This window comes from Teleopsis dalmanni, chromosome 1, assembly GCF_002237135.1.
Source record: "Teleopsis dalmanni isolate 2A chromosome 1, ASM223713v2, whole genome shotgun sequence".
In the NCBI taxonomy this organism is placed as follows: Eukaryota; Metazoa; Arthropoda; class Insecta; order Diptera; family Diopsidae; genus Teleopsis; species Teleopsis dalmanni.
Window position 1 is genome coordinate 88,497,043 of NC_051846.1, and position 15,907 is coordinate 88,512,949.

At 27.6% G+C, this 15,907-nt stretch overlaps 1 protein-coding gene across 2 annotated transcripts; it reads left to right on the forward strand.

The window, feature by feature from the left end:
- The first annotated feature begins 2,377 nt into the window (after positions 1-2,377).
- Positions 2,378-6,301, forward strand: LOC119669951 (failed axon connections). Of its 2 annotated transcripts, none has more exons than XM_038080008.1 (5): positions 2,378-2,902; positions 4,694-5,032; positions 5,435-5,778; positions 5,832-5,928; positions 6,132-6,301. In XM_038080008.1, the coding sequence occupies exons 1-5, from the start codon at positions 2,540-2,542 to the stop codon at positions 6,183-6,185; spliced, it is 1,197 nt and encodes a 398-aa protein (XP_037935936.1). In that variant the 5' UTR covers positions 2,378-2,539; the 3' UTR covers positions 6,186-6,301. The 2 variants fall into 2 exon arrangements, with proteins under 2 accessions (XP_037935936.1, XP_037935937.1); XM_038080009.1 differs by having other exon boundaries at positions 5,444-5,778.
- The last annotated feature ends 9,606 nt before the right edge of the window (positions 6,302-15,907 follow it).

Sequence of the window (15,907 nt, forward strand, 5' to 3'; positions counted from 1 at the left end):
TATCACTTTAACGAACTCTACATAATACAAATCGCCAATTAATTTCTATTTAACTAATTTTGCAAAACGTCGAATGGTGACATTCTTCAAGAAGTATGTATGTATAGAAAATAAAAATCAGAAGAAAGGGAACAAGAAATCGAAACGAATATGGAGAAATTCAAAACAACAGCACTATAGAAACAAAATAAAACTGAAATATTATAATGACATTTCATGTTTTAGGGAACAAAATTTACGATATGAGATAATCGTATCATCATAAAATGGTATTCCAGTTAAATATTTTATTTACTAAAGAAAATTACGGACAGACACTTTTCACAAGAAAGTACAAGGCCACAGCATGGAAGCCACTTAACTTAAACGGCACTCTTCTGTTACTGAAAACTCAAACGAAATACCTTGAAGTGATTTTGGATAGCAAACTGACGTGGAAGCCCAATGTAGAGGATCGGGTAAAGAAAGCAACAAATGCTTTATATGCATGTAAAAGTTAATCTCCTTTTAATTTTTTATCTCCTTAGAAATGGTAATTATTTTTCTGTACAACTCTGCGTATGGGTTAAATCGTAGATTTTTTTACGATCTTAGAAGAATTGAAAAAAAAAACAAAATCTATTTACAACAAACATTGAAAATTTGAAAATACCAATGTGAGTAAATTTTTAATAAACTTGTTTAATAATAGTTTAGTATATAATTATAACTAAAATTTGTTAAATTATTGTTATAAAACTATTTATTAAATTTATAATACAACTTTTTGTAGAAAATTGTGATTTAATATTTTATTTACAGAAATTTATCAAACATGTATAAAAGATGACTGCATGTTGCGACATACAAATATACAAATTAAAATTTTAAAATTTTTATTATATAATTAAAAATAACATTATTTTGTTTAGAAATTTAATATTTATAATTGAATTATACAACGTTTACATTGCGAGATTAAGTATACGATTTAATCTACATTATACATTGAAGATTTTTTTAGACGTTTCTGTTGTTATGGTTTGTTTCGTGTGTTTGATAAATTTCTGTAAATAAAACATTTAATTACAATTTTGTACAAAAAAATTGTAATATAAATTTAATAAATAGTTTCATAACAATAATTAAACAAATTTTAGTTACAATTATATACAAAACTATTATTAAACAAATTTATTAAACATTTACTCACTTCGGCATTTTCAAAATTTATTCGTTTTGAATAGATTTTGACATTTCTTTTCCAATTATTCTAAGATTGTAAAAAAATTCCACGATATTAATTATTAAATTATTAAAAAATTATTATTATTATTAAAAAAGGAAATTAACTTTTGTATAGGAAATCTGAGATGAAATAACGAGTTTACTTTTATCTCGATTTTTGCTTTAATCTACTTTTAATCACACAATGTAAACGCCGTATAAAAGTAATAATTTTTGAATATCTAAAAATAAATATTAAAATCTTAAATCAATTAAACTACATACTTATATTTGTATATTTAAAAAAAAATATTCATAAAAAATATTATATTTCATTACAAAAATTAACTTCTCAATAATTGCAATAAAATTTAATAAAATTTAAGAAAACAAAATAAAATAAAAATAATGAATTCATTTTATTTTTTTAAAAATAATATTGTACAAAATAGAAATATTTATAACCCAAAGTTTTTGAAATTACATTTCGTGTATTTGTTATAGATTTGAAAATACATAGTACATACCATTATATAAATGAAAAACTGAAGGCCCTGGTAGCTAGCTTAGTTATAAAATTTTATATTTTGTAATTAATTATAAAAATATAAAAAAAAATATCCACATATATTTAATATACTTATAATTTCACATATATGCATAGATATGTTTATATATAAATAATATCTACATACACATCACATAATATAAATTATTGCTTTTGTGCTGGCATTTAAATATTATTTCATAACTATTATATATTATTTCTTTTCGTCATTTGCTAATTTAAAGCGTATAATAACGTTAATAACGTTTATATAATTAAATAAATTATTTTAATATTATTTAAACTTAAAATGTCTTATTTATTATATAAAAGGTATTCAAAATCGCCCGACAAAACCAAATACTTATGAACATTTGAAGTTGATAGAAACACTTATAAAAATATACATATTTTTATGCTAAATTTCATTTAACTGGAACCATGTTTTATAATTGTAAGTATCTAATATAGATTATTCAGATTTTATTACGCTGTTATCTAAAGAAATACAACGTATATATCAACCCTCTTCATCCTTAATACTTTAAATAATTCCAAAACATTCTGGCATCACTAAAATAAAAGCTGCACATGTATAAGTGAGTCTTTTCACATATATGAGTCGCTTTCCATTGTATACAGTTTTTGTATAGTCGCTTGAATTTGTATCCCAGATAAAGTTTGGAATTTGAGTAGTGCGGTACGTTTGGGTAACTGTGAATTGTTTGATCTTGAAGAAAGAATTTGTGTGGTGTTAAGTGTTATTAATAAAATTTCTTTAAAAAAATGGCATCGGAAGTAAGTCAGGAAGTCCCATCCACCGAAAATAAGGTTGTTGAAGAATCTGAAACAGTTGCATCAGCAGTGACCACAGAGGGAGGAGCAAGCGACAAACCTACAGAGAATGTTGAAGCCGCCACCGATAACGCCCAAGAAAAATCCGTTGAAGATACAAAGAAGGATAGTGAGAATGCAACATTAACAAATAATAAATCTGAACCAGCACCAAAATTTTGTGTGCATAAAACGAATTTTGAAAAGGATGTAATTTATTTATACCAATTTTCACGGACTCCATTATTACCCTCATTATCACCATATTGTTTAAAAGTAGAAACTTGGCTTCGTTTAGCCGGGCTCAAATATGAGGTAAAAATTTAATTATTTTAACAAAATTGCAAAAAAAAAAAAATTGATGAAATAGAAGTACTTAAAAATCGCCATATTGGGGTTTTAATCTCCTTTGTGAATATATTCCTTTCTATTCCTTTTTGTACTTCCAATTTCCAGTGTATTTTTTGAGCATGTGTGCGTTTTATGAAAAATCACAAAGAATTCCTTATCGTTGTAACTGTATACATATTTTTTTCACTTAAAAACTTGTTTGCTTAGGACACTGAGAGTATGAGTCAAATTAAATATTGAGTGGACGCTAAATGCATTTGTGGTGCTAAAATATTATGTATTGTAGTAAAGTGAAAGAGTAAATCAAATAATATACATATATATTCTTTTCTCTTTATTCTTATATCGATTTCAATTTGAATAGGGCATATTATATACAACTTTTAAAAGTAGGGATCATCATTGAATATTATATTTAGACTGTAAATACTCATTATTTTTCGATGTGTGAATAATTAAAGGCAGCAATTTAAATATTTTTTTAAATTAATTAAAAATTTCTGTAGCGAGTCAATTTTCAAGATTGAGCGAGACTCAAGATTTACTGTACTAATAATTGAAAATCACATTATATATATATACATACAATAGAAAATTGAAATAATTTTAATTTAAATACATATTAACACAATAGATTTAAAAAACTATTGTATGTACCCCTTTAAAAGTTTTTCTTGTGGGATTTGTTTCCCTTGAGTTATTTCTATATGAATCTCTTAACTCTGTATTGCGCCAATTTTAGGTATAATATTCTCATTTAATAAAATATATACTTCATTTAATATTATTAATAAAATTATGAAATTATGTATTCAAGTAATACAAAAGGGATAAGTTATAGTATCTGCATTATAGTAAATTGGAATTGATTGATCATAAGGGTGTGGAATTTTAAGAAAAAAAAATTAATTTAAGTTTACTCAATTTGCGAAGAGTTGTTTGTTTGGTGTGTGTAAGAAATACATTGCGCGTGTACAGTGTTTTATTTTCTCTCAAAACTTTTCCAATGAGGTATTTAAGTGGAAGAGTGGAAATTTTGAGAAAATGAACTTGTCTTCTAGCTGCTCGACTTGCCTGCCGCATTTATTAATTGGCGCATATTTGTGTTATCAAGTTTTGAACAAAGAATGCAGTTGTTAAGTCGTTGTTTACTGCAGGAGGGTGTGGACTCCATTAATCGCTGCACATTATAAACAAAGAGTAATGATATGACTTGATAATGCTTTTGCGCTTATTGACATAATAATTTAATCAAGTGTAAACACTTCTATGTTAGCTTTTAAATAAGCGATATTTAAAATATTGTTTTGTTTAAGTGTGCTTCACTGGAAATTAATGGCCCCACCCTATTGCATTCAATTGAATGCATCTGGAATAAGATTAAAGCACCAACCACACCCATATGCCAATTATTAAAAACTATGAACAACATGTTGCGGATTATGACTATCTCTTAAATTAACAACACATGCCTGTAATATATTAAATATATTAATCAGCGCTTTTTTATAATGATTTTTTTTTCATCTTTAAACATTCATATAAATTGTAAATAATTTAATTTTTTTTTAAATTTTTAATGATTCTATTGAATTTATTTTATTTTCTTTTTATAAAATACTTACATTTTTTTTAATACAAAATAATTATAATATTTATTTCGTTAGGAAATTTATTTAATAAATGTAAACATTGTACATATATTTATAATAAATATACGCATTTTGAAACTTGGTTGTTTTTTTTTTTCTGTAGAATGTTGATCATAAGATGCGTTTCCGTTCAAAGAAAGGACAACTTCCCTTTATTGAGCTTAATGGTGAGGAAATTGCTGACTCAGCAATTATTATTAAGGAGCTGTCAGCCAGATATGAAAAGAATTTAGATGCTGGATTAACTTCCGAACAACGAAATGTCTCATACGCAATGATTGCTATGTTAGAGAATCATCTAATTTGGATTATATTTTACTGGCGTGCTAAATATCCCGATAATGTTTTGAAGGGATATAAAGTAAACTTGCAACACGCACTCGGATTGCGTTTACCAAATTCTATTTTAAATTTCTTCTTTAAAATAACTTTTGGTAGAAAGGTATTAAAAATGTTTTATTTTATTATATTATTTTATATAAATGCTTTGCTTTTTAAATAACTGCATACATATGCTATTATATAAAGCAGCAGGTCTTTATAAATACTTTTTTTATATTTTATTTTATTTTTCTGAAGTTTTACAATTTATTTGCAAAACATTTTTTATTTGTTTATTTGTTTATTTGTCTGTTGTAAACAACAAAAAGTAGCTACATAAGGAATAATCATCACGCTTTCAATGTAAAAACAATCCTATCAAAGTGACTTAAATGCATTAGTTTATTATTTTAAGATTGCACGCTTTATTATGCTTCTTGTGGTTATTCCTTAAAGATATTAGTTTTTGTTGTTTATAAATAATATATTTCCTAAATTGCTTTGGCAATTTTTTCATAATTAGTGGTTCCAGGGTACAAAGAAGTTGAAGGCCCATGGAATTGGTGTGCACAGTGCTGAAGAAATTGAAGAGTTCGGTAAAAATGATTTAAAAGTACTAAGTGAGATGTTGGATTGTAAACCATTCTTCTTTGGAGACGAACCAACCACTTTGGATGTCGTGGCATTTGCAGTATTATCTCAACTTCATTATTTGTCCAAGGACATTACTTATCCACTTCGTGATTTTATGACTGAAAAGTGTCCAAATTTGGTTGGACATGTTTCGCGAATGAAGGAGAAATGCTTCCCTGATTGGGATGAAATTTGCACAAAATTAGATCTAAATGCTCATATTCCAAAGCCAGAGTAAGATATTATTATTGTACATCGCACGAAATATTATTTCAATATACTTATAGGCCAGAGAACAAGGAGGGCAAGGAGGGTGAATTAGAAAAGTCAAATGAACAAGACACTGAAGCTGATAAAATCGAAAAGGAATTGGAAAAGGATAAGGTAAAACTTTAATTCTATTACTTGCTCTTAATTTCTATTTATTAATTAAAATATAAATTTAATTATTATTTAATTCTCTTTCATAAATTTGAACGAGAAATACCAAGTGTACCAAGTTCAAATATATTCTTTGGAATATATAAAAAATAATTATATATTATAAGTAATTTAAAAATATTTTAATTTATATTTGTCTTTTGTAGTCAAATGAGAAAGAAATAGCAGAAGAAAATAAAGAGAAAGAGGAAGCAAAATAAGTATAATATAAACCTAGGACAACTGTAAAGGACATGCATTTATTAACTCAAAGTATAATACAATAAATTTGGAAACCTTTTTATAAATTACATTAGCATAAAAATATTAAAAATTATATACATAAGAGATTTATAATTAGTTAAAGCAAAAAACTTCTGACGATGAAATATTGTTTCATAAAAAGTTTTAATTTATATTGATAAAAAAATGATATTATTTACTTCCAATTGCTTAACTTAATTATACAAGATATATTGAGAAAAGGTAAATAAATATACGAGTAATTAAGATTATTTTTATATATAATAGTTTATGTGCAAATATTAATAATTAATATTTTAAAATAACTACGTTTTGTTTTAAATTTTTGTTAGTTGAAAGGCTTTGCTTATTATTGTATTAATTCTAGTTGATTTTACCTAAATACTCAAAATTTAAAAACCAAAAATTTAAGATATAAACGGATAAATCTGATTCACTTTTTCATTAAATATATATATATATTATCAGTATATATATAATATATATATATATATTGATTGTCCATTTAATTCAAATGACCATTGTCGATTTATTTATAATGCGTACTCATATGAAACATTAAAAACTACATTGTACGAGAACTTTTGAGTAGTACACCGATAATATTTTCATCATCACAAAATTATTGTAGAATATTCAAGTATTTTTATGTATTATGTATTTAAAGTTATGTTGTGTAAGTTTTTACCACAATATTTCTATTGTAGCTCAGTGTTTTATATAATGAACATATATATATACATATATATATAACATACATCTTATATAATAATAAATATGCTTCTTAATATACTGACTTTTAATCAATTTAAAAATATTAAGAGAATACAGTACCAATTATCTTTTAACAACCTTTAGCAATTGAAAGAGTATTATTTAGTTGATTATTATGTAATTTTTCTGGTAGTTTTAGTTTGTAACAGATAGATTAAAATCGCTACGTTTATTTCAAAAATATGGGAAAATAAAGGTTAAATTTAAAGCAAATTTAATTTAACTTTGAAATCTGAATTTATTAATTAAAGGTTTTATCGAATCCTTTATATACAGTGTTGTGCATAACAAAAGCAACCAAAATTTGCCCATCAAATAAATAAGTTTTTTGTCTACTTTTTACTTTTCATTCAAAAACTTAAATATACAGTTTTATTTGTTATTGTATTAGCTATTATAAAAAAACAACAAAATCTACAATTCTTCATAACGGGTTAAATAATTCACAAAAATAATGAGATATTGCGAAATGCGGCTGTGCAGAACAATAGCAACTTTATTTATTATATTAAATTTTTGTATTATTTTTCTAAATTTTGTATAAAGCCCTTTGCTTTTTATTACTTGGGCACTTCTACGGGTCATAGGTGATATTAAATTGTTAATAAAACTATTTGGAATTTCATACCATTCATATTTCATGACCTCAAACATTTGGAAACTTTTCGACCCCCAAAGCGACGTTTGAGAATACCAAAATGTTCTCAATTGAATTAATATCAGGTGTTTGGGCTGGCTAATCTAAAATTGGAATTCCATTTTGCAAAATCCATTCTCTTATCAGCTTTAAGGTGTGTTTTGGGTCGTTATCGTACTGATATACCCGTTGGAGTGACATTTCTCATCAACCATGGGGTACCATATGGCTTTCTAAATTTTTTTCGTACACATGTTGGGCTATTATTTGATGAATTTCATGAAAAGGTCCAAGTCTAAATCCTGAGAAGCACCCCCAAATCATTACTGACCCATCCCCATGCTTCACCGTCGCATGCCAGTTACGCGGATATAAACGTTTTTTTTTTCGCGACGTACTGTGCGCATCCTATCAGATTTAGAGATATTTAATTTCGATTTATTGCTGAGAAAAACTGTTTTCCATTTAACAAGTATTCAATTTTAGTGATATCGTTCAAAATTAATATTAATATTATTTCATATTAATATTAATTAGAGCAAAACAAAAAATCTAGTTCTTTTGCAAATGCTATTTAGTTAACTTTGGATTTTTGACTGGTTTGTAACTTTTGAAATCTGCTTCAAGAGTACGCCTGCGTACAATATTTGAGCCCACATATAGTTTAAGCTCATCTACGATCTTTTTCGACGAAATGAATGCTTTTTTTTTGTAATTCATATGATTTTTCGATCAATTCTATGAGTAGTCTATGAGTACAAGGGGCTTCACCCAAATAAACCGTTTTAACGGTATTTTGTCAAATTATATTTTTTTATAAGCTGCGAAACAATAAACTAATTAATTTTAAATATTTTGACTATTTCATTTGAGCACTGCCATTTAAATATTTTTCAATTCTTGCTTCTTTTAACTTCAAAGTATACGTGTCACGAGCCATGATAAAAACGTACTTCCATTACCTGATTTAATATTGAACTATTCTGTGTTTATGTTCTAATTTGCTTAAAAACATAAATCACAGCATAAAAATGCAAAAAATCCAAAAAATATCTTGTTAGAATGCACTTTGGTAATAGATCTATCATTGATCTTGTCTCAGTTGCTATTGTTTTGCACAGCCGCATTTCGCAATATTTTATTATTTGTGTGAATTTATTAACCCGTTATGAAGAATTGTAGATTTTGTTGTTTTTTTATAATAGCTAATACAATAACAAATAAAAATGTGTATTTAGATTTTTGAATGAAAAGTAAAAAGTAGACAAAAAACTTATTTATTTGATGGGCAAATTTTGGTTGCTTTTGTTATGCACAACACTGTATATATACACATAGTAGAAAAAGTGTGCGTCCACCCACAAAACTTTTCTTAAATTTCGCATAACTAATTTGATTTTTACTGAAATTGAGATCTGTTTTTTGATTTATTTTAACCAAAAAAAAAACAACAATGAAGTTCAAACATAAAAAATTAATAATTATTCTTTAAAAAAAAATTAAATACAATTATATATGCAATAGCAACAATTTTTGAAATAGAAAAAGTCTGCGTCCACTTCTTAATGTTTAGAATATATATTTGGGATATATTAATATCCTTACTGGAAATCGTGTGCTGGCGAATATTATTTTCCAAATAATAACACAAATGTTCTATGGTACTTAAGGTCTTGTAATTCTGGTAGTGTTTAAAGAGGCCTGGGAGCATGGTTCCGCTGCCAAACCCATACGATCGCTGCTGTAAGCTTATAGTCGTTGTCCTGCTGAAATAAAAAGGTTACTTCAAGGTTAGAATATTTATCTTCAAACTTACCGGCACCATTACTAGCCATAATCCCCCAACCCATTACACACCACCACCATGTTTAACCGTTGAAATTAAGTTTTGTTTGTTATAGGCTGTATTTATTTTCTCCATACAAGTTTTCTACCTTTGATTACAGATATGCAGAATTAACTCTTATCGGAGAAAATAATTCTTTTTCAGAATTGCATAGGTTATTTACATGCTTTCTTATAAAGTTTACCCCTTATATTCTATTATTTCTGGATATTTAAGGCGTCTTTCTTACAATCCGGGTATAATACTGGCTTTTCTTCAAAATTTTCCGCACAGTATCAGGATATATTTTGTTTTCAAGTATGTCGGCAATATGTGCAGCTAGTTTGAAGGCTCTTGCATTTACTTACACCTGGTTGATTATGCAACGTCTTTCTCTATCTGACGAAATTGGTGAGCGACCAGTGCGAGGTTTAAAAACATTCGTCTCCTTGAAGTTATATCATATTTGCATGTGACATATATAAAGATACAAAGTATAATGTTCACTAAAGGTATTAAAATATAAGGCAATTAGTAAACATGAACTAAAGACATTGATTACTAGTAATACATACAATATATAAAAAGCTATAATCCTATAATCCTATTGTGCCTTTAGGAGGTTTAAATGTTGCACGCTTCAGTGCGATTGTGTATAATTATTTATCATGTCAATTAAAATATAAGATATTGTTGTTAAAGTCTTATTTGAACATATATTATACAATATATGTAATCATTAATTATATAAATATCGCGAAAGTTTCAAAGTTTATTTGACTTCTTCATAATGGCGGAGTATTTATACATCTGATTATGAAAAGATGAAAATGGTTATTTGTACTACTGCCATTCCTGTATATATAAATTATGGACCAAAAATTGATAAATGCTGGTCCAGATTTTCAGACAAGGAAATTACGAAGACGTGCACATGGATTATGATGTCGTTAGTTGAGGGTGGTGTAAGAGGGGAGGGAAATGTTTCAGAGTATACTGGATTGGAAATGGGTGGGACTCAAATTGAAGTCAACCAGGGTCAAGGCGAAGAAAGCCAGCCACTTTACGGGCAGGTTCAATGATTACTTTATATTAGATTGCCTTGGTTATTCTTAGCTAAACTGTTTTTTCATGAAACTTTATTAACAAACCTCTTTGGAATAAGTGGTAATGAGATTTAGTTAAATATACGTAAGTCAACGACATGTCCTATCACACCTAGTTTTGCTAAGTATCAAATAGTGGTGGATTCAGGAGGGTTGAAGGTCATAGGGGATAGATCCACCCTTGATAGTATAATACTTAATATAAAAGTTTAGTAAACCACAAAAACAGTGCCAAAAAATATTTTCTAGTATAACCACTCTTGAATTACATTGTCATCCTTCTGATAATCTGCACAAAGATTGAGTGATAGGTCCACTATTGATAATATAATACTTATTAATAATTATTAATAATAATTAGGAAATAATTAATTAAAAATAATAATAATAACTAATTAATAATTAGGAAACCAAAAAAAAACCTAAACCATGTTTTCTAATATAACCACCCTTGGCACATCATCGTAAGACGCGGGTTCCGAATTATATTCTCATCCTTCTGATAATCCGCAGAAAGATTGCCTGAATATTTAAAATAATTTTAATATATTAAATTAATATTCGTAGAATTAAATTATTTAGATGCAATTGTTTTATTACAAAAATTGGTTACAAATTATAAAATCAGTACCCTATTAGGCAAAAGTATCTATCTAATGGGAAAATATTAATGGAATTATATCGAAAAAGCATCAATTTATAATTTGAAATGATGTATTATTTATTTTAAATTAAGATCATTCTGAAATAAATGAGACATATTGCAAAATGATAAGGTAATCTATTATAAGGAAGTGGCATTAGCATTGAAACTGATACGTTTCTTCTTTCACATGTTCCTTTCAGCAGCTCTAGCAAATCTCGTTAAAAGATAGAATTTCTTAACACATATATCCACTACTCTTGGCATGTCTGCACTAACCCATCACAGTTTTCGTTTTTGATAAATTGTATCCTAAAAGCATTAGGTGGATTTCTTACAGTCCATAGCGGTTTCTCATTAATTTTTATTCTACTACTACTGAGTGATTATAGATATGTGAATAATAATATGCAGTGCTCTGCAACCCAGATTAATGATTTTGAACACTGGTTTCTCACCAAACTGGCTTCGAGTTTGTGCAATGGTTGGTCTGATATCAGTCGATCTGCGTCCTTGATAGCGACTATTTTAAACAAAGAATCATATTTTAAAATTAATTAAAAAATATAAAAAAATATGATTAAAGGATAGAAATAAAATATAAAAAAATACGAAATAATAAGAGAAAAGAAAGGAGAATAAATTAAATGTGAATAAATAATATGTATATGATATATAATTACATATGATTAAAATTAAAATGTTGTAAAATTACTAAGTGCAGTGGCACAACGTAAACAATATTATATTAGGTTCATTAGATAATATTCAGTATTATATTTATTAGTTCAAATAAAAAAAATGTACTATATGAAATAAATGTGACGTAACACCCCTTGGCATATCACATTTTGTCACAAATGAAATAACACTTCGTTCCCCTTTTCAACTTAAAAAAAAATTTTGCGATTAATCGATCGTATAACTTTTACAAGATATTGAGGATCGATTTTAACTATATGTGGTACACAGTGGCGGAGGTAGACCAACTCTGCCAAAAAAAATTACCTTAAGTCGTTGACCCTGTAATGTAATGAAATGCTTACTTAGCTCATTCCGAGAATTTACTTTTGGCAATGATATTTTAGAAGAGGGACAACATTCGACAACTGGATACGAAAGAATTATTGAAGAAAGGTAATTTAAAGATAAAACGATTAGAGAATTAGTATTGCCAAAGCTGAAGATTGCACACAAATTATTGATTGAAAGTTGTGCAAATTGACACCTCCACTTTTGTTACAAGAAGTAACTAATAAGAAATTAAAGCTATTTGTAAACAAAAGTCCGAAACACACCTAGATTTCAAGAATTATCCATGTCATATGCAAGCAGTCGAGCTTCCATCAGAGACTGAAGGTTCAATCAGAGCAAAACCTTATCAAGATCGAACATGCTGATTTTTCGCAAAAGTCAGATTATAAGTTTATTAAATTAGAATATCAGTAACGTTTTAACGTCATTCGTTTGGGCAGCTGTGTGGTTAGATATGAAATGTAAAGAAGTTAATAACACACCCTACTTGGCGGATTGGTTGGGTAGGGAAAGGGTGGACAATTTTGAATATTTTCAGTAAATATGCAACTGGTTTATATTATAATATGAATGATATTTAATAGTATTTATATTTCTGGTAGTGTGAACAATACATTACGGCAATAGACCATTGTGCACTGCATTTATGTTCAGTTACAGTTTGCAATTGTCGTCACAAATGGCGCGAAAATGTCGCGTTTTATCAATTTTGCGATGATATTGGGCGACTGGTTAATATAATTATATCAGTGGTTTGTTATTTTATTTTAATATTTTGGACTTTATACTGAATAAGAAAAATTAAACTGTATTAATTGTATGTATATTAATAATTGTAATTTTTTTGAAAAATGATCGATTTACTCAGTCTTGCCAACTTTTGTAGGCGATGCGCGAGCGGAAGATATCAACTGATAATTTTTATTTTTTTACAGTTTTTTACTCTATTCTAGAGGCAAATTTTGCGCACTATAGCGTTTCGAAAAAAATTTTTTTTTATTTTTCGAACCACCCAAATAAATTATATTTATAAATTATATTTATTTATAATTTTATTTATAAAACCGAGAAACCGTTATTGTTGTTGCTGTAGGTTTATTTAATGAATAAGGAATGTGGGCCTCTCATTTGGAGCTACTGTAAATCTTACTTTCTGTGTAAGTATATGTTTTTGCATTTTTGAATTCGTTTGTTAAAAACAAACCATGATTTCAACATTTAACACAATAGCGACTAACACTAAATATCTTTATTCTTAAAAGGTTCTGATATTCACGTAATAAGAGACAAACAACATCATTCCTTCTCTGTTAAGAGGAGTTAAAGTTTTAAAAAATATGTACAACTTTTTGCAGGGCCCTGTGGCCCGCCACTGAAGGTACACGAAATTAAAAGTGAGCAAAATACTTACGCATGTAATTTGGCAATAAGAATTTCAAAAACAGGAAGGATTTACTGTAACAGTTTCAGTTCCAGTTGGATCGCATATATGACAGTTTTATGAAAGGTTGGTCTGATTTGATGGATATTCAGACATCGATAAGAAGAATTTTATAGTGATAAATGCTTTATAAATAAATTTATTTTTAATTACCAGGCGCTGCAATGACTAATAATGGTTTAAATCAGAGATGCTTAAAAAAAAAATAGGTCGCTACAAGCTAAGCTACAAGAACAATATTCGCCTTTTTTTTATTCGCTTGCTAACAGCAACTCTGAATGGTGTGATGTCCTTCCTGTTATGTCGATTTATTCCACATATTTGTCAATTTAAGTTTTGTTTTACTAGGCAAAGCGCAATATTACAGTTTTTGTATAGGAATTTATCCTAAAATAGACACAAAGTCACGCTTCCTATTTACGCACATCTGAATACACTGAATCTAATTTACTGTTTATGCTGATTCAGCTATGATCACTATAGTCAAGCTGCACACAGTATTCTTTGTTTTCTTAATGAACAATGTTGCGCTTATGACTGCTCTTATAGAAATCAACTTAGATAATGCAAACACCACCACTAGGGTGCCATTAAGGTATACGGGCAATTTTTTTTTTGTAAAATCGGTTGACGGCACCCCCCAGATTGGTTCATTTTGCTAAAAAAATAATCCGTGTAAAATTTTAGTTCAATTGGATAAGTGGAAATGGTGCCCCAAAAGCCTCAAAGATTGGAAGATAACGATTTTTTCCATAAAATTCATCTTTGATTGCTTATATCTCCGACATATTTAATTATACATAAAAACTGTCTTCCTAAAAGTTATAGATCTATTAAAAATAAAGTATTCACTCGTATAAAGTTTTTCTGTATTTCTAATAGTTATTGAATAAAACAAAAAATAAGTTGAAGTCACCCGATTGCTAGCTTTGAAAGTACTATGAATGTAATTGTTCGCTTCAGCTTTACAAAAAATTTATTATTTCTAAAAAATTAAAAATAAATTCAATTTTTCCAAAATTTAATCTTTCTAATAATAAAAAAGTACTAATTCTAGGTTTGTCCGACATAATTTTTATAATTTTAGTTAAAGTTGCTGGAGCAAAGTATCCTTATTACAACTTGGAAAACGACGGCGGTAATCGATAACAATTTTAATATGTACTGTTTTCTATTCTCCTTTTTTGTTAAAATTGAATTATAGTCCAGCATTAGTTTTACTCCTCGCTCTGCCGTATCGTTTACTACTTTCAAGCTTAAAAGCGTTTTCTTAGCTTGAATAAACGTAAGGTCTTCATGCCATTTTGTGGGACATATTTTCATGAAGTCATCGCATAACTTGAAACGATTACAAATGTTTTTAGTATGTTTGTATACAAACTGTTCAATTCCGTTTTCGACGATTTCAGTTATTTTTGCGGGATCTATTAATACTCTTCTGACTTCCTTGTCATCACTATCTATATTCAAATTTGAAACCATCTTTTTCTTTGTCTCAGGTGATATATTTAAATCCAAAAAAGCAAAATGAACAAGCTTTGAGCTTAAATTCCAAATATAATTTTTTGATATTGTCTGAGAATAGAAAGAAAATTAAAATCTTGAAAATGAACTTTAACTGATGGCAAAGCATTAAACCATACTTCAACATACACTTTAGTAATAAATATACATATACCGTAAAGAACATTTTCTTCTTCTGTAGATAATTTGAACTTTTTCCTAAATAAAAATATTTTTAATACATGCATGGCTTTCGCCATCCATCTTGCATGATGTATAGCTCCAGGAGGTCGAAACTTTATTGTACAGTTCGGCTTTTCTCCTAAAAACATTAATGCAAGTTCCAGAAGTTCCCTATAATCATCTCTTGGTTGGTTATCCTTACGAATCTTATAAAGGAAACGAATATTTAAAGAAGACATCTCGGTAACACTTTTTAATGTAATCACTTTGAATTAATCAATACGATAGGATATTATAAAGTTCACTTCGCATTCCAATGAATAATACAGAAACTCACTTATGTATATAACTATAACTATACTATATAACTATACATATATATATATGTATATACTATACTTATTTTGTAGCAAATTTAGTAGACAATTCATTCATTGAACTCATTATTCAATAACTATTAGAAATACAGAAAAACTTTATATGAGTGAATACTTTATTTTTAATAGATCTATAACTTTTAGGAAGACAGTTT